This window comes from Prunus persica, chromosome G1 (assembly GCF_000346465.2).
Source record: "Prunus persica cultivar Lovell chromosome G1, Prunus_persica_NCBIv2, whole genome shotgun sequence".
NCBI classification, from domain to species: Eukaryota; Viridiplantae; Streptophyta; class Magnoliopsida; order Rosales; family Rosaceae; genus Prunus; species Prunus persica.
Window position 1 is genome coordinate 45780139 of NC_034009.1, and position 18861 is coordinate 45798999.

Below are 18861 nucleotides of genomic sequence, written 5' to 3' on the forward strand. Positions count from 1 at the left end.
TGCTGTGTCCTAAACCCTTTCGATTCAGTCCAACTTCAATATTACTTGTATAAATAAAATAATTGAGGAAATAACTTAAATTTAATGGGCTAAATTTTAGCCCTAAACGCTAAAATAATCTGATAAAATTATATATTTTAAGAGTATAGTATAACAGCACGGCTATACTCTTTAAATATATTAATATTTTAAAAGTATCACCAGACAGCTATAGTCAAATATTTTAAAAATATAGCCGTCCGGCCATACTGTTCAAATATATATATATATATATATTTCTTTCTTCATGTATTTGAGTGCGATTGAGTAGTAGTTGTGAGTTGAGTCTCTTTCCCTCTCCCATATATATTTCTCTTAGTGTAACCCTAGAACAAACTAGGGAGGAGAGTTATGTTTATTTAGGGGGTTAAGAAGAGTAAATACGGGCAAGACTTTTTTAGGACATGGAAAATTAGATTCAAAAGGCATTCAAGCAATTTATGCTTTGAAATTTAACATTCTTAGATCCACAAAATGTTAGTGAATCTCTATTTTTTGTTGTTGTATTTATAAGTTTAACCCATACTATTTCTTATAAATAAAATCAATTTTTTATTCTTACCGAATGGGCTAATAGTTAAAAGTCATTAGAATGGGAGGTATCAGAATTTTTTTTTTTTAAATTATCATTCCCCAATGTCGCTCGTATAAATAAAATAATTGAAGAAATAACTCTAACTCAAGCTAAAATAATCTGACAAAATTGTATAATAAAAGGGTATAGTCACGTAGCTATACTCTTTAAATATATTAATATTTTAATAGTATAATCACGCAACTATACTCTTTAAATATATTTGAATATTATGCTTTTAAAATATATGTTGCAACTTACTCCCTCATTTATTTGGGTACTGCCAGGGGTTTCAAGTTGTAATGTTTTTTCAGCATAAAATAATAAATAGACCTCCAATAAAACTACCAATGCAAGCTCCATCGATCAAAACCAACAAAGAGGATATTTTCATTTTTATTGATCATAACTTATGTGTCCCCATGTTCTGAAAACTGCGTCATACATCCATCCCTAGTTCAGGGAAACAAAATAAACTGTTCTGAAACATTTAATCCATTCAAAAACGTAAAGACATGCTATGTCAGTTTAGGACAAATCACTTCAGTTTTGGGAAAAGCTTTGGTGCAACCTGCATTGCAGAATGGTGGTTTTAGTTTAGGATTTTAGCATAGCATACAAGACGTTATAAATAAATGGGTCTCAAGACAATCGAAAAGTACTACTTACGCATTTGTCAACACAAGACCAGTAGTCGAAATATTGCCCAGTACAATGCTTGTGCCCGCTTTCATCACCTTGGATTCTCTTAACACATGCCTGTAACAAAGTATGAAGCCATTACACACCATTTGCAAACTAATTCAAATGCTGCGTAACACAAACTTTGATTCAGTGTAGGTCACTATTTTGGGAAAGATTTTACAATTTAAGCCAAAGAATGCTACTTGTTCAACTCAGGCAAGTCAGAGAGTACACGTAAGTATTAGAGTCGAGAGTTCAGTTAATATTCTATCTTCATGATCTCTTATTCATCAATTCCCTATTAGGGTGAAATACATCTGACTTTCATTTCCGTTTCCTCATTTTCTCAATTTCAAAAGTCAGCCCCATCTTCTGGGAGACCCATGCACTTAAAGAATAGTTCACCATTTCTGTTTCTTTTTTCATTTTTCATTTTATACAGAACAGTTTTATCTTTAAACTGCCGATGTTATGAAGTTCAAATTTTCAAAATGTTGCAAATTACCTGATACTCGAGTAGTGGTTTGACACACTTTGGCTTGCAAGACTCTTCAAGGTACTTCTTTTGATCAACAGGTTCCTCGTCCGCCCTAAACATATATTAACAACCTATGAAAAAAGAAAAACAAACGTGCATACACTCACATACAAAAGACAAACAGCCCAACATCGACGATATCATAGGTTTTACACACAGGCGTTGGAGAATACATTATTGTAATATCGCTAGAGCAAGAAACTGAACTACCAGTGCCAACTATTAATGGAAGGATCCAGTACTGTGAACATTCAGAACTGACCATTTTGTTATGGAGAGAACAGAGTTTCCAGTTAATTCTACCTGATCATGAATTGTTGTGATTTACCTAGTTACTAAGAGAGAAATTAATCTTAGAATATGTATTACCCATTACTGTATTACCCACATTCTAACCTTTTGAATATGTATTCCATGATTGTTGTGAAACATTGATTCCTCAATATCAAATTCCATTTTGTTTCAATTGTACAAATAAAAAAGTAGGCTGTTTCTATTCTTATCATCCCTTAAAAGTTCTCCTATGTGTTATTCTCTTTAGTAATGTCCAATGGTAAAAACAGTTCCTGTTTCTTATTTTCAACATCACAATTTATGTTCCAAAAACATGATCCTTATGAACATCTTTCCCATTATTGATCTATCATCATCGAAATCTGTTGGGCATAGACAAAATCAAGCATTTTCTGCACCTGAACACTGTACAAATCTATCATCATTTAAGTGTCGTGGTCCAATTTTGCAATCAGGGTATTGATGTATATAAGGTTTAGGGACACTGATATTCAGATGTAAGATTAAGTGTGATTTTCCAAAGTTCACCAAGTTTACATTGAAATTTTAAGATATTTAGTTGGGCAAAATTCAGATATTCTGTGGTTTACTTTGTAAGTGTGATTTTGCCTTTCAAAATTCACATGTACAATATTAAAGCTTTTTTAATAAGTGTGACTTTTATTTCCTTGTTGATAAGTAACATTAAACACCCCTTCATTAATAAAAAAGAACAATACAACACAGGGACAAGTTGTCAGTTCTAATATTTTCATTTTGAAAATGGTTGTGGTGGATTCACCAATCTATCTGCAAGAGGATCACATGAAACTACTCAACTATGACGTGAAGCAAAAGAAGCTAAGTTCAATATTACTTACCACATACAACTGATAATTATATACATATATATGGTACAAGTGCTAGTCAACAAATACTGAACATGATCCTTTAATTGGTTAAAGTCAGTGAGCTAACAACTTCATGTGATTATGGAAAAATATCATCATATATTACATTAAGATCTAATTAATGAAATTTCCAACCCACAAAGTTTAATCTGAGAAGCAACTATAACAATGAAATCATGACACACACAAAAAAAAAAAAAGAAAAAAAAAAAAGGGAAGACATTCTTGCTTTATTTCCAGGACCACACGAGAAAGTAAGCACGCCAACCCAATTTTTAGTTAAGAATGTAACTAAAAAGATGAAACCATTTAAAGAGCCCTCTGCTTTTATAAGGGGGGAAATATATATAGGTAGAAAAACATGAAATGTCAAGTATTATCATGTTGCTAATCCTTAATGTCAAGTAGTACTTTTTGTTTCACTAATCAGCACCCACCAACAAAACAAAATAGTACTTGAAAAATATTTTTTCTGACCAAGAGTTCAATACAAGACCTACTTCAAAGCTAACTTGATTCATAACTTTTTTGACTAACAAACCAAAAGCTCAGTGGGATATATAGAGTGGTAATCTATATGTCCATCCTACAAACTTACCTTATAGTACAAAAGATTCACCTCTCTATTGTATCAAGATGATAAATCTTGGTCTGTTTCTAAAAGAATGCTTATCATACTACCTTTTGCCTATCTAAAATTTTTTTTTTTCTTTTTCACAAAGGGATATTTTAAACTACAGTAGTGTACGGGGAGGGGGATCGATGCCTTAGCCAACCGACCTGACCCACATCTGCAGCCTATCTAACATTTCTTTTTAACTCCATTGAGTTTTTTTTTCTTCTTTTATTATATTGTATACTAGTCCAATCACCTAGCACTATGAATAAGCAAATATGGCTTGTGGTTGTGGAGGCGCTATCTCCTAATAAGGTGAAATCAATCATTTGGTGCATTTAGTAAAAGAAGAACAAAGTGAACATTTTAAGAATGGTTGCACATCTTGGAATACTATTACAAAAGGTTGACCTCTCACCACATAAGTTAGAAGATTGGCAAATGCATTCTTCAGGCAAAGATGAAAATGGTCATGGAAAAAAAAAAAAGAGATGCGTTCACGAAATGTAAAGAAAACATAAGTTACTCTAGTACACATAAATGTTAACATCATCGACAGACGAATTTCAAGCCATAAATAACCCCAATTTAAATAAAATATACACTTACATAGCAAATAAACAAAGAGGAAGTTGAGAAGTCACAAAACTGGGCACAGAGGAACCTTCAAGTCACCTGACTGCATCACGTAACCAAAAAGACAAGTTTCTCAAACTACCCAGATCGAAAAATTGCATAATATGATTATTTAAATTACTAAACAGAATACCAGAAAATCTATCACCAGGCAGGTAAAACTGAATGCAAAAAGAAAAATGGTAACAGGCACGACTCATAATTACAAGCATTAGATCTGCCAAGAAACAAATTAGCTCAACCCAGTTAACCATCTACCTTTTTTCATTCACACGCAAATTTAAAGAGAAAGATGTTGAATAATCTGTAACAAAAACCATAATAATCAACAACCCATAATTTTTTGTTGGCCCAAAATAATTTCAGATAGGCTCATTCCGCATGAACAAATACAGGTCCTGCTCTTTTCTAAAAATAAATCAATCAAAATAGCGGAAAATGAAGAAGGATTAAAAAGTAAAACAGATCTGATAAATAATAAAAAATCGAAAACATGGTAAATATGTTGGTTCGAAAAATTTATTTAGATGCGTAGAGAAGAACACGGGGTTTACCTCTCAGTCTAGAAGAAGTCTGCGGGAGTTCGAATGAAGAGCCAGAGCTAAACTCTTTTGTCCATTGCTTCAGCGTAACGCTGCGTTTTTATGTGTCTGAGGAGGTTTTATTGCCTGGGCCTGGCCACCATAAACCAAGTCAGTTTTCAAGGCTTTGGCAAGGATGGGCTGACCTTTAGCCGGCCCAGGCTGCTATCAATGGCAAGTCCAATAACACAACCTAGATATGAGAGTTATTTTAGAGGGCCTTATATATAGCTCTTATGTGAGATTCTATCTCTTAATTGTTGGATCAAATTGATTAGCCGTTGAATTAAGGTCAGGCCCTATATCTTAACCATTAGATCAGACTAACTAATTTAATTCAACGGCTAACTAATTTGATCAAACGGTTAAGAGATAAGGTCTCACCTAAGGGTCATATATAAGGCCATCACTGTAGAATTCTTGCTATATATGAATAGGTTGAGTTTGAACGTGATTACTACTCAGGAATCAGAGTATTCAGGAATCGGGTTAACCAGAAATCAGAGTCAAGTATTTCAATTAAGTTATTTACTAACTATCAGGAATTATAATGAAACAAAACGGATTGTCATTAAAACCGTTTACTATTGTTAAGAATCGGAATCAAAATCAGTTTGATTACCAAAATTCCCTTGCAAACAAATTCAACTTGTTCAATTACTTACACAATTTTTCAAATGATAATTTTTTTTTGTTTTAAACCCAAAAAAAAAAAACATAGAACAAATGACAAAAGTTCTCTAATCCTTTTTTATTGTTGTTGAAGTTTTCTAATATAACAATAAACTTTTTTTTACAAAAATAATCCAATTTATAAGTTTAATTATTACTTCCTAGTATATCTAAATATCTATATATATAAAGCAAAAGGCAGAGAATGGTGAAACATTCGTAATACCATAAAATGCCCTTGGTTAATCCAAACATTAAGAATTAAAATTATTAATTAAATGAGGATAATATGGTAAATTTACACCTTTTCATATTAAAAAAATTAAAATTAAAAGAAAAATTAGATAATGAATCCTATTTTTATGGAACACAACTACCCATTATCTTTTTTTAAATCTAAAATAAATTTTAATTTAAAAAGCCTCTCGCAGGCGCGGAAGCGCGTGCAGAGAGGCTAGTATAGAATTAAGTGAAATATATTTATGTTCAAAGAAAATGGCATCAACTTTTATTTTATTTTATTTTTTTGGTTTTTTGGTGTTTTCACAAAATATATGAGGGCAATTTGGGTAGGAAATTGTCCATTCCGATTCATCTTGCCTAATATCACCTCCCCATCCGGAATGCCATTACCCCTATATCAGGAATCAATGTCATAATTACATGTGAGTCTCGCATCGCATCACTTTTCATTCCCAACATGCAAGTAAACAAAGGAATGATCATGAATGGTCTCATTCCTCTCATTCCCTTTCAAGGTAAGTAAACATACCAGTAGATTTGATTAAGGTAACTAGTTCAAGTGTACAACATATGGACAGCTCTTATAGATAGCTCAACTTGACATGAGTATATATCTGCTTTTCCAGTTTCCATTTTAATGAGTCCAACTTGTCATCCAGAAAATAAGGAATAAATTCCTATTCCTACTGCCTCTCCAATTCCATAATCCACTTGGAATTAGTTCTTATATCTTCATTCCATTTTCACTTTGCATCTCTCTGAAATCTGAATAATCATTCATTCATTTATTTATTTATTTATTTATTTCATTCAAATCAATTATAATCATATAATATCAGCAGATAGACGGATAGACAGATAGAGAGACAGCCGATCTGAGCAATGGATAATGCTGCTGATGCTCAAAGAACTGATTTGATGACCATAACTCGTTATGCTCTTAACGAGCAGTCCAAGCATCCGGAGGCATGCGGCGATTTCACCATCTTGCTCAACCACATTGTTCTCGGTTGCAAATTTGTCTGCTCCGCTGTTAGCAAGGTTTTAATTAACATATTGTTGTAAGGGTTATTTGTTCATTATTCATTTAAAAACATTTACATATATTTTTGTTTGTTTTTCCATTTGCAGGCAGGTCTTGCAAAAGTAATTGGACTTGCTGGAGAGACCAATGTTCAGGTGAGTAATTTGTTCCCTTTTTTTTTTTGCTATCAAAGTTTGGAAGGAGAAAGGGGAGGTTCTATTGGGGCTTCGAACTTAAGACCACTTATCTGCAAACAAATGATTTTACCATTGAGTTATAGACCCGTTGACAGTTATTTGTTCCTTTAAAATGAATCAGGCAATTGATCATTACTAATTCATTAGCTATGATCTGTTGTTGCCCCTTTAAATTTTTTTTATATTTATACAAGCGATATTGGGGGAGGAGGAATCAAACCTAGGGACTTGAGTACATAGATAAATATTCTTAACCGCTTGAGCTTCAAGCATATGATGTTGTCTTTTTATTGTGGGCTTCATAGCTGATGTATTCAAATGTTCTTAGGTTTCGTTTGGATGGGGGATTTGAAATGAAAGAATATGTATTTTACCACAAAGCTAAATTTGCTACAAAAACAAGAACTGCATTAGATTGAATATATTTGAAATTACTATATGTACTGATGTAGTACATTTGCAATGAATTTGAAATGATTATACCGAAATAATCATTTAAAATCCATTTAAAATCTTAGCATATAATATATACTTGAATTCTAATAGTCTAAACAAATAATTTTACCTTATAATATCATTGAAATCCCTAGTCCCTCCATCCATATGGAGCCTTAGTCTTTTTTTATTATTATTACAACTGCTTTGGCAATTAACTAGAATTTAATTCCTACAAAACAGAGTTCTTTATGAAGTTTTCCCAATGTCATTCTTGGTTGAGCAAGCAGGAGGTCAAGCTTTTACTGGCAAGCAACGGGTATTGACCATAGTTTTTGTTTGTTTTTGTTTTTGTTTTACACCTTACATTACCAGATTATTTAATGTATATGTTCTTACCACAGGCTTTGGACTTGGTTCCAAAGAAGATACATGAGAGGTCCCCAGTTTTCCTTGGAAGCTATGCGGATACTGAGGAAATTAAACAACTTTATGGGGCTACGTAAGGAAATAACGCACATTGTATTCATAATAAAAATAAACGCATAAAATTTTATATATGTTTTTGTAATATATATAAATTTTAGACTACATGTTCTGGTGGGATTTCAATTTTGATCAACTTGTTTGCAATTTGACCAATTTGGTCATTGTGGTTCTATTTGTTACGTGTGTTGGTCATTTGATTCATTTCATAAAAGAGTGCTACTATTTGCATTATGGTGTCTTATTTTCTCATTTCATGTAAATTTAAAAAAACACAATCTTATCTTTCAAGTAAATTCTCTTTGACTGCCACCCAACTCCACCCCCATCCTACCCTCTCATGATTGCCACCCACCTCGACCTTACCTCAACCTCTCGTCGCTGCCGCCATCCCAAACCCACCCGGAAGTTTACAATTTCAACACCCAATGCTGGGTTTGGTGCACCCTGTTGGAAGTTTGAAAGCAAATGTCCCACATTGGAGAAAACAAAAGGTTTCATAAGCTTTATAAGCATGAAACCTTAACATCAATTAAATAAAGATTGATGGGCTGATGGGCTGATGGGCTTGGTAGTGAAGACTATTATGGTTGGCTTGCTTGATTAATACTAATATTTAATAATCAAGACTTGGGCCTTGGGCCTTCTCTTGGGGTCTTTGAAAAATAAAAGAAATATACCTAGCCCGAAAATAAAATATATTTTTTTATTTTTTATTTTTCGGATTTCTTTGGCAGAAGTTAAATTCAAACCAGAAAGACTTATCTTTTTGTTTGAATTTGAACAGGTATAACTGATACTAACTGCTATTTTGAAAGGGTGTAATTCTATTATAAAACCACAAGTCCTAGGCCATAAGAAGTATCTCTTTTTCTTTAAAACTATCTCATATTATTTTAAAGTTACCAACTGTATTGGAGAGAAGCACACCAACGTTCGCCAGAATTCAAGGATCCGGTGCTGGACCCTTGAATTATAGATAGTTGAATCCTGGGAGATAGACGCCTGTTGAACTTCAAGCACTGAGAAGAGGCGAAATTCTGTCTTTAGGACATTGCAAATACGCAAGCCTCTATCTTCAATAAAAGTCAGTATTCTGTACTTAATTTATATATTTGCACATTTATACAGACTTCGTAATTTTGCTACTGTTTGTATTTTAAGAATTGTGCAATAATATAGTGATCCTATAGCATACAACATTTACTGATTATTTTTATAACACACCCGTCAACACCACCACAGCAATCACTAGAGCCAAGCATTTCAACCCTCCACCTTCCATTTTGAAAACCCAAATGCTTTTGATATGTGTCATGAGACAAATATGTGATTGTGAAGCGTGAATTTATGAGAGAAAATTGTTTTGATCCTCACCTTTTTTCCCTTCCCTTTCCCTTAAACAAAAATCCAACAGAAATGGGCTCCAACATGCTTTGTGAGATGTAGTTACAGGCATGTCAGTATTGGTATTTTAAAGCCTAACATAAATTGTTATAAATAAAGCTATGAAATTCGCCGAAGTCAATTTTGGTACAAACAAGCTGTTCAAGTGAAACAAAAATATATATTAAAAAAGAAAAAAGAATTCCCCCAGTCTCTTTTCATGGCTATTTGGAATTGTTCCCAATTTTTCATTTGGTGCAGCTTCTAAAAGCTTTGCCCTGAACGACCCTGGCTTAGTGATGAACCTCCTCTCTCCTCGTTCTTTGGTTTTTCTTGTTTTGACGCACGTGAACCTCCAGATGACCCTTCACGATTGTTTTCTCTCATTTCTTCAATCTGCGGATGCCATATATACTGTCAGAAAAATATTTTTGACTAATTAATACTAATATTTTTGACAAACTAATTAATACTAATTAGCCAAAAAGAAAAAATGTGGTTTCAACTTTTCAGTTTTTTAAATTTTTTATACAAGCAATATATTGAGAGAGAGGGGATCGAACCTAAGACCAATGAGCTAGACTCCGTTGGTTTAACTTATTAATTTTTACTAAAAGATTTTCCATAGAATTTAAAAAATATCAATAACAATGATAGTGATGAATAATAATGCCATTCATATTCAAGTCTTTCTTTAAAAGCAAAACATAATGTGGCAACTGAGATTTCCAATTAGGAAGTTATGGTTATGTTCATTGCATAATAATGAAAAGTTAAAAATAAAAAAATAAAAAAATCTTTGATATGGGGAGATAAGTGCTAATTAGATTCAGAAATCCTCACCACCTCAATGGGTTTACAATTGTTAATTTGTATTTTTATGGGGAGATAATTTTAATTCTAAGTGTTACTGTTTAAAAAAAATACAAAATAATTACAAATCTTAAAAATAAAGAGGTAAGGCAGAAATAAATAGAAAATATTTTTCTTTAACTGAACCTTGGATATAAACCGAATAAAATAATAAACAAGTAGCAATTTCACAGCAAAATTAAGTAAACTGTAAAAGACGAAGAACTCAATGTGAAAAATAAAACCGTCGAAAGTATTACTAGAAATAATATTACGTACCGATTTGATCAAGGCCTGGATAGCCCGATCAGGTCCTACAACCACGGCATCGTCCTCCACTTTTGTCGTCGAAGGAATGCCGACATGTCGTTGCTTTGGTGCAGAAGGACCACCTCTGATTGCATCTTTTGCATCACTGCAACCACAATCTCCCAAACTGTTCCCCATTTTTGTTTTCAAATTTAATCTATTTTCAATCGGAAGAGCAAATTAATTTGAAATTCAAAACACCAACAAGAAGAGGGAAAAATAAAAAATAAAGGAAGAATGAGCATATATATATAGAGAGATTTACAAATCTATTACTCTCTTCTTCCTAAGACCAAAAAATTTGGGATTAATTTAAAAAGTCCCAAAACATTAGTAGAAGTTTAATTGCTCCGGGTGTGTCTTTCCCTTTTTTTTTTCTTTCTGGATTAATTATCTGTCAAACATGATTTCCTTGAATGATGTTTTTGGTAAGATGCTCTGGATTAAGCAATACGAAAAACTGGGTTTCCTTTTCTTTCTTTTTTCTTTCCCTTTTTTTTTTGTTTGTTATGAAAAAATTATTGGCCTATATAGCCGTTGTTCTTTTGCTTTCCTCTCTAATTGCACGATTACCTAGTTGTTTCAGGTAATACATAAACTAATATTTAGTTCACGAAATTTTTTTTTTTTCAACCAAATCCTAGTGACTCTAGGGTTAGGAAATTAGGGTATCAAGGCCATCAGACCATTGTGAATGATGAAACAATTATATTTTGGAAACGTAAACAGGCAAATTTGTGAATATAGAAAGAGATGAAGTCGCAGAAGGGGAGGAATCGTCATTATAACCGCAGTGCAGTCTGAGCTGAAAGTCTTCTCAACACGCACAACACAATGTGAGATTCTGGGCATCATAGTTTTAGCCATTGTATCGAGGAAAAAAAAAGAATTAGATAAAACTCAAGAAACGCAATGACTTGTTCAAACTCAGCAGCAAAAGATTGAGCAGAAGAGTCAAGTTATGCAATGTGGAGAAGAGAAGCTAAAACCTATATGTGGAGCTAAAAATTGACAAAATGTACCCACATAATAACGCAGTTATATCCAATTATAACATCCCAAATTTTCAAAAAACAATGGAAAAAACAATGCGCTCAGAAATTATATGGGTACCTAATTTTGCAACAATGTCCAAAATCCCACGTGCAACATGATAGGAATATACACAACGACATCTCAAAAACCTTAGTCGATAATAGAAAACAAGGGTCGAGGAAAAAAAAAAAAATGTTGATGTCCAAAATTGGATTCAACTTAGATAGAAGAAGTGTGGAGTTTTCAACAGGACTAAGGGGTTGTGGACCTTCGGAAGGAGGGATCTTCGGTCATAAGGTCATCTTGCAGAAGAAGGATGGAAGAAGCAATCATCAAGCATCGGGTACTGGTGTGGTACCTGCCGAAGGCTCTCCGATACTTAAGTCAGTAAGTGTAGGTTACACAATAATTTTGAGAAAGTAACAGTAAGGGTGAAAAGTAGTTACCTTTCTTCGATACTTATGTCTTCGATAGCTGGAGTCATGATGACGTTATCAATGTTTGAGGATTTTTCAGAAATATCTTACCTTCGACAGGCTGTAAATCTGCTTATGGGCCAATCCCTCATAACCGAATGTGCTCGGTTGATTATATTACAAACACAGCCTAATAAAGGAAATACATTGTTTGAACCACGTTTGTTAGCAAAAAATCATTTATGGCTTGAAAGTTAGTCCTCAAACCTCGTGTTGAGACCAATAGTTTGGATGTGATTGTCTTGTATAATTTACAATAATAAATTAATAATCATCCAAAACCATGATAATTTCCAGCCAAATTCAAAGAAAACCAATGTTATCGTCCAAATAACACCAAATATGGGATGTAATCGATGAGAATGGATATAAGATCCTATGTTTCTCTCCCATTCTATTCATAATGTATGTATGCTCTTTTCTTAACTCTCATTCACCGAAATTCCAAATAGTCCTTGATTCTTCTTCCTCACCGCATTCTCAACCAAATCTAGAGGAACCATAAATATCCAAAACACAAAGTGATGAGAGATGGGATCATCATCTTATAATTTGTAAACAAACATTAACTTGCTTTGAATGAAGGAAAAGATTTAAACTTAGATAAAGAGGTGGTGGCGCTACTACGAGATAGGGCAGGCGATGTGGTCTTATGTGGCTATTAGTGGAGATACACCTCGTGTACGTTTGTTTTGTTTAACCATGTGGTTACTGTGTTTTCATATTTGTATGGCCTTCGTGACTGATGGTTTTTGTGCTTGATTTATGAATACAATTATATTCTAAAAAGAAATTTCTTTATTTCAAATGATTCCACTTGATTCAAATGGCAAGTTTACACAGCTAGGTATTCACATGGTTTAATTCTAAAACATGAATTTACCCCAAATACATATTGATCATTAATGTGTAAACGTGTGAACAAGCATGACCTACGGAAACTTGACTGTACATGTCCATGAATTAAGAAAATTAATGAACCTTCAATTGAATTTGGTTTATTCATCAAACAAGTTCCACGTAAATTTGGTATTTACAATAAATTCTTTCTTCCTTTTTTTTTCTTTTCCTTTTCTGTTGTGACTAATATGCAAACTAACGAAAGCAAATCTCAATTAGTCATACTGGGATTTAGGAAAATCAAGGGTCTAAATCGAAAACGCATTAAACATCTGAGGATATTTGTGAAATATACTAAAAAGATTCACCAAGAAAAACCATATTTAAACCAGCAAATACAACCAAAACAAAGAAAGGAGACTCCTTCTTCCCCAACCAATCTAATAGCTTTCTCTTCAAAACATTTGGAAACACACAAAATTTGTATAAAGTCTTGTAGTAGAAATTACAGGCCCACAGTGACTCCCTTAGCAGGTCTTCATATTTGCTCCTTCTTTTCTTCTTTTGTCTCCTTCTCTTCTGGTTTTGTCTCCTTTTCTTCTGGTTTTGTCACTTTCTCTTCTGGTTTTATCACTTTCTCTTCTGGTTTTGTCACTTTCTCTCCTGGTTTTGTATCCTTTTCTTCTGGTTTTGTCACTTTCTCTTCTGGTTTAATCTCCTTCACTTCTGGTTTGGTCTCCTCCACTTCTGGTTTGGTCTCTTTCACTTCTGGTTTCTTCTCCTCAATATCAGATTTCTTCTCTTCTTGGGTAACTGCAACTGGTGTTGCTTCAGATGCCTTCTCCAACTCAACCACTACTTCCTCTTTCTTTTCAGTGGTCTTTGCCTTTTCTTCGACTTCTTCTAGCTTTGCAGCAACATGAGCTGTCTTTTCTTCTTCCTGTATTTATAGGGTAAGGGATACATCAATATTTATAAATTATAAGTACATGCATAAACAGGTGTGTGAACATGTAATTTGCAGATAAAAAATCTAGGCCAAAACATAAGAAATCATCCAAAATGCATATACAAGTTGATGCATGCACACTGGTCTATATAATCAATTAAGGGGAGAAGATAGATAATATATATCTATACCTCCTTGAGCAAGGCCCCAAGAGAGGGTTGCTTGTTATGACCAGCATCGTTGTTTTGCTGAGCATCTCCATCATCAGCCTTGTTCTCCTCCTGCAGCAGCTCGCGGTTCACCTCGTTGCCCTGGACCAACTCCTCTGTCTTGGGCTCGGGTGCTGGGACTCCAGCAACATCATCACCCTTGGTCTTGGGTTCACTAGCGCAATTACCCATGTTAATTTCTTTGATCTCAATAAAGGTCTTCTTTCCCTCTCTACGTTTTAGTGAGAGAAAGGTTGAAGAAGACCGGAAATATTTTTAGATTAGTTGTGAGAGAGAGAACATTATGTATCATGTTTTATAGGTAGGATGTGGTTTAGTGTATCTAAAGCCAGCCATTCTTCCAGTGGTGCAGAACATTTTTAGGAAGGCCAACGGTGGTTATCATTTCAATTCTTTCATATTTAGCCTGCAACATCAAACTTGACCCTTATAACAGCTGGATGATTACCAATGACATGCTGTTAATGTATTCATCAATCATTTACTTTGAGTTTCTTCAAGAAGAAAGAAAGAAAATATAATTTTCTTTAAGCATTTAGGATTTTCTATACACGTCCCCATATTTCGGGGAAAAAAAAGAAAGGAAATGAAAAAAAAGAAAGAAAGATATCTCCAACCAAAACAAAAGAGAGGGGCTGAGAGAGAGAGAGAGAGAGAGAGAGAGAGAGAGAGAGAGAGAGAGAGAGAGAGAGAGAGAGATTCCACTTCTCACTAGTTTGGCAACGGAAATTCTCTACATATCCACATACCCTAACTATTTGATCTTATCAGTCCCGATCTCTTGGACCACAGGAGTCCAAGAGATTTGTGGTCACTCATCGTTGGATGTAAATTCAACAGTTCACTCAATCTTGAACTCCTTTTAAGAAACTTTTTTGAACCATTAGATTAATATCCAACGGTGAGTGACTACAATCTCTTGGACTCCTGTAGTCCAAGAGATCAGAACTGTTGATCTTATATATACACACCTTTATTTTTCCTTCAGGTCTTGTAACCTTCATATGTAACATTTATAATTTGGTGATCATTTTTGCTCTTAGTGGTCCTAATAGATATATTATAAAATTAAAATTATCATTCATTATCATTAATTCGTGATCCTATAATTCTCATGTGTATATGCATGCATAATTTTTAAGCATCTTATTGCCTTTGGGCACTTATGCCTCTCCATGGGTGTTATTTATGAACATGACTTAAATTTTCAATGAAGTCTACTTCTGGGAAGTTGAGTATAGACCTTATAGATCTACCATACTTTATTATAAATTTTCCAATAATATGGAAAAATTCACATACTATACATGTATTTTTCACATTGTATTAAATACAAATTAATATATATATATATATTACCATTTTAAATAAATAATATTAAAATATTATATAGTGACAGAAAATTTCATCGTATTTTTAAAAAAATTTACTGTATACGTATTTTATTTGTACATTTCCCAGTTCGTATTTTACTAACTATGTTACATGTTCCTGTGAATGTCCTTATTTGTTCAAAAAATATATCGAATGTTTCTACAGTATTTTAAATGTTGGAAGAGTTGCATGTAATTCATTTAAAAAGTTAAAATTGTGAATTAACTAGAAATATATGTATTATATTTATAAACTTAAATGGGATGGAAAAAATGTCCAATATTTGAAAGTTAAGGCTCTTAGCATGAGCTTATAAGAAGTTGGGTTACTCCCCGTATTGTCAATTGGGGTTTTAGAGTAGAACCTCGACTTCTTTTATAGTATCATAGTGGGTTTGCCCACATGTGACACTTAATGACAGTGCACGTACTCCACATCACCCATATATGTTCTTATGTATTATGCTTAGTCCAATAACCACACGTGCTCCATGTCATCCAGTATATGTGAGAATGATGATTCTAATAGTGCTCTTTCTTGAGAACCAAAAAGGAAAAGGCCCTCCCTAGGGTGACAAACATTGAGATATCTCAAAGGTGGTGTATCAAAGTTAAACCTCTTCTTTCCTTCATTAAAGTGTAGTGGTAGAGTCATGGAACAATCAACACATAGTATATGATGAAAAGTTTAGTTTTAAGCTAAATATTCCTTAAATAGCTTATGTTACATATATTAAAGGTTAATATTGGTCATGGCGTAATGAAATTTTCCAAAATATTGCACATTTCCTTCACAAATGACCTGCACAACTTGGAGAACAAGTCACCAAATAAGTACTAGTGTAGTACCAGCCAACCCTCTTTGTTGCCTAAGTCAAAGTGGAGGAAATGGTGTTTTGAGAGAACAAATGGATAAAGGTTGTATGAGTAGAGAAGTTATTACATTTGTTTGAATGTAGGTGGTGAAATTGGTACTTAGGTGAAGTGGTGGTAAATTAAATGCCAATCTAACGGACTCAACAATATCCATATACTTTTAACTTAACCAGAGACAAATATGATTAGTCAACTACTAGTCATAAAAACTAGCAACAAACACACACTCACAAAGAACAACGATCAATACCTGCAAGCCTAGAAGATTACTAGTGACAACCTAGGTACTCAGAATGATCTGTCAATCTAGGCATCCACTGTGCTAGTAAACTAAGGTGGCACGTATGTGAATACATCATAACCATATGAACAACAAATATCAGATGATGACTAGTCAACAGCAAGAACACAAACCCAAAAAAACATCAACATCAGAAGATGACTAGTAAACAGCAAGAACACAAACCTAGAAAATCGTGAACAACAAAACCAGAAAACCTACCACTGGGAAAAACTGAGGGTCATTATCCGACCAGACAATCCACTAAGTAAAGAAGATTCTTATAGAAAATACACAAGCAAGCTCAAGAAATCATAGATCTATTTAGGAAACAAGCTATATCTCCTTTGTGCAATCTTCTTCTCTAACTTGGTTCAGCTAGTAGCTAGTCCGTCATGTAAGTGGCAACTAGTCCATCAACTCTTTCACTCCATGGCATCGATGACTCAACTCCAAATCGAACAGACATAATGAGATATAGATTTTGAGATGAAAGAGTCAATTCTTTTATGAAACCATACTCTTGAAGAAATCAACCAAGAATCTGATCTAAACTAAAGACGATGACTAGTCATAATAAACCCAGATGAAAACAAAAGAAGATGACTAGTCATAACTGAACCTAGATGCAGATTATAAAAAAACATAGCAAATTTTAAAAAATCATTTTAAAAATCTCACAATGAAAAATGTTAAATAATAAGTTTTACTCTCAAAATTTCTCAATGGGTGAAGTAGATTTCGAAAATAAAAGCATATTTCAAAAGCTATTTGAAAACTCAAACTATACCCAGCAAATGCAGAGAAGAAGAAGAATATATATATATATCTCTCTCCCTCTCTCTCTCTCTCTCTCTCTCTCACAAAGATCTAGACCTCATTCTCATAGAGAAGATGTAGAGCAAAATCAAAGCTCTCAAAACCTTGCTCTCTGAAAATGGCAGAGGCAAAAAAATGCCTCTCAAAATCAAAACCCATACCCAGTCTCTCACTAGAGCTCTCTCTCTGAAAACCATATCAGAAATTGTAAATGAGAGAGATGGTGAGTCTAGACCAGCCCAAACCTTTTTGGTAGGTCAAAAGGACACTTGGCAGTTAATGATTGGACTTAAAATAAGCAAAATCACGTGCCTTGGTTAAAAATCCCATGATGGAAATATTGGCCTATATGACTAGTCATCTCGACAAAGTATATGGATGCAAATGATGATTTTTCTATTGATGCCCATTATAAATGAATGCACAAATTACCTTGATTTTGTAGCCTCATAAGCTCTTCAATGTACTTCAACTTTGTAGCAAATAAAATAACCAATGCCTAGTTTCTAAAGATGAATTAAGAGGAATTACATGAAAGTGTACATTTGGCAAGGAAAGCTAATTCTAAGAATCCTAAACTTAATAGGTGGAGGGTATTTATAGGAGAAGAATGGGGAGCAGATCTCCTTAATTCCATGCTTAGAACATGTCTAACTTGTCAACAAGCTCATTTAAAAGAATTCTACATTATTTGTACTATACTAATTTTTCTTCAACAACGCTTAATTTGTTAATGATGTATAACAAGAAAAACAGGGTTTTGGAACATAATATGATGGTATAGAAGATGGCCAAGCCAGCCCAAATATTGTGAAAATAAAATAAAATACACAGCTGCATCTAACGAAGTAAACTAATAACTAGGGTTGGACATAATTACTAAAAACTCAACTAAATCATTCGAACTGGGCCAGTTTTGTCGGGTTGGTCCAGTTTTTATATTAAAAAAATAGTGAACTGGTTTTAATATTAATTTAAGTTTTAATTTCTTTGAATCGGCAAAAAAAGGGACCGAACCGGCCTCTTTTGTTATATATATATATATATATATATCTTATAGTAAAAAGTATTAAAAAATCAAAGGGAGTGTAGGTGGATGAAAGGGGAGTGGAAAAATCACCACCCTATATTTTTTAAACACCTTTTCCACACTGGGCAACTTTCAAGCTCATGATGGGCCTAACTATTCTTTCTTCCATCTTCTTCTCTTTTCTCTGCTCGCCGCCTCCTACTTCCCTTTCTTTTCCCTCTACTAGCAAAGTCATCGTCTTCTCAACCAAAACCGCAATAATTTCTCGGCGAGCCGATTATAGTCGATCTTTCATCTCGTCGGCGCAATGACGGTCTCTGAAAAAGCTACACGGACTTCATTCGATTCAGTGATCGGCTACTTTCCCAAGAAACAATTATCGAACTGTGCCCAACCTTACTAATAACGCAAGAACAAAGCTCAGGATTCTTCTTCTAACATAGAGAGGGTTTAGCATTTTGGTTATTTAATAAAAGACCCCATTCATATAATATTTT

At 33.7% G+C, this 18861-nt stretch overlaps 2 protein-coding genes and 1 long non-coding RNA gene across 4 annotated transcripts; 1 reads left to right on the forward strand and 2 right to left on the reverse strand.

Annotated features, from left to right (window-relative positions):
* On the reverse strand, positions 978 to 4918 carry LOC18788246 (cytochrome b-c1 complex subunit 6). 2 transcript variants are annotated; one of them, XM_020555794.1, is made up of 5 exons: positions 4826 to 4918; positions 4245 to 4314; positions 1803 to 1887; positions 1283 to 1372; positions 978 to 1184 (listed from the first exon to the last, which is right to left on the reverse strand). In XM_020555794.1, coding segments are annotated over exons 2-5 (210 nt in total). In that variant the 5' UTR covers positions 4247 to 4314; positions 4826 to 4918; the 3' UTR covers positions 978 to 1151. The 2 variants fall into 2 exon arrangements, with proteins under 2 accessions (XP_020411383.1, XP_020411384.1); XM_020555795.1 differs by lacking the exon at positions 4826 to 4918 and adding an exon at positions 4530 to 4553.
* LOC18788658 lies at positions 6600 to 8084 on the forward strand. The gene is made up of 4 exons (XR_002269778.1): positions 6600 to 6808; positions 6899 to 6946; positions 7667 to 7742; positions 7828 to 8084. It is a non-coding gene; the product is annotated as an uncharacterized LOC18788658 (long non-coding RNA).
* On the reverse strand, positions 13145 to 14227 carry LOC109946741 (uncharacterized abhydrolase domain-containing protein DDB_G0269086-like). Its single transcript, XM_020555424.1, has 2 exons — positions 13948 to 14227; positions 13145 to 13747 (listed from the first exon to the last, which is right to left on the reverse strand). Exons 1-2 carry the CDS (start codon positions 14155 to 14157, stop codon positions 13346 to 13348), a joined length of 612 nt encoding a protein of 203 aa, XP_020411013.1. The 5' UTR covers positions 14158 to 14227; the 3' UTR covers positions 13145 to 13345.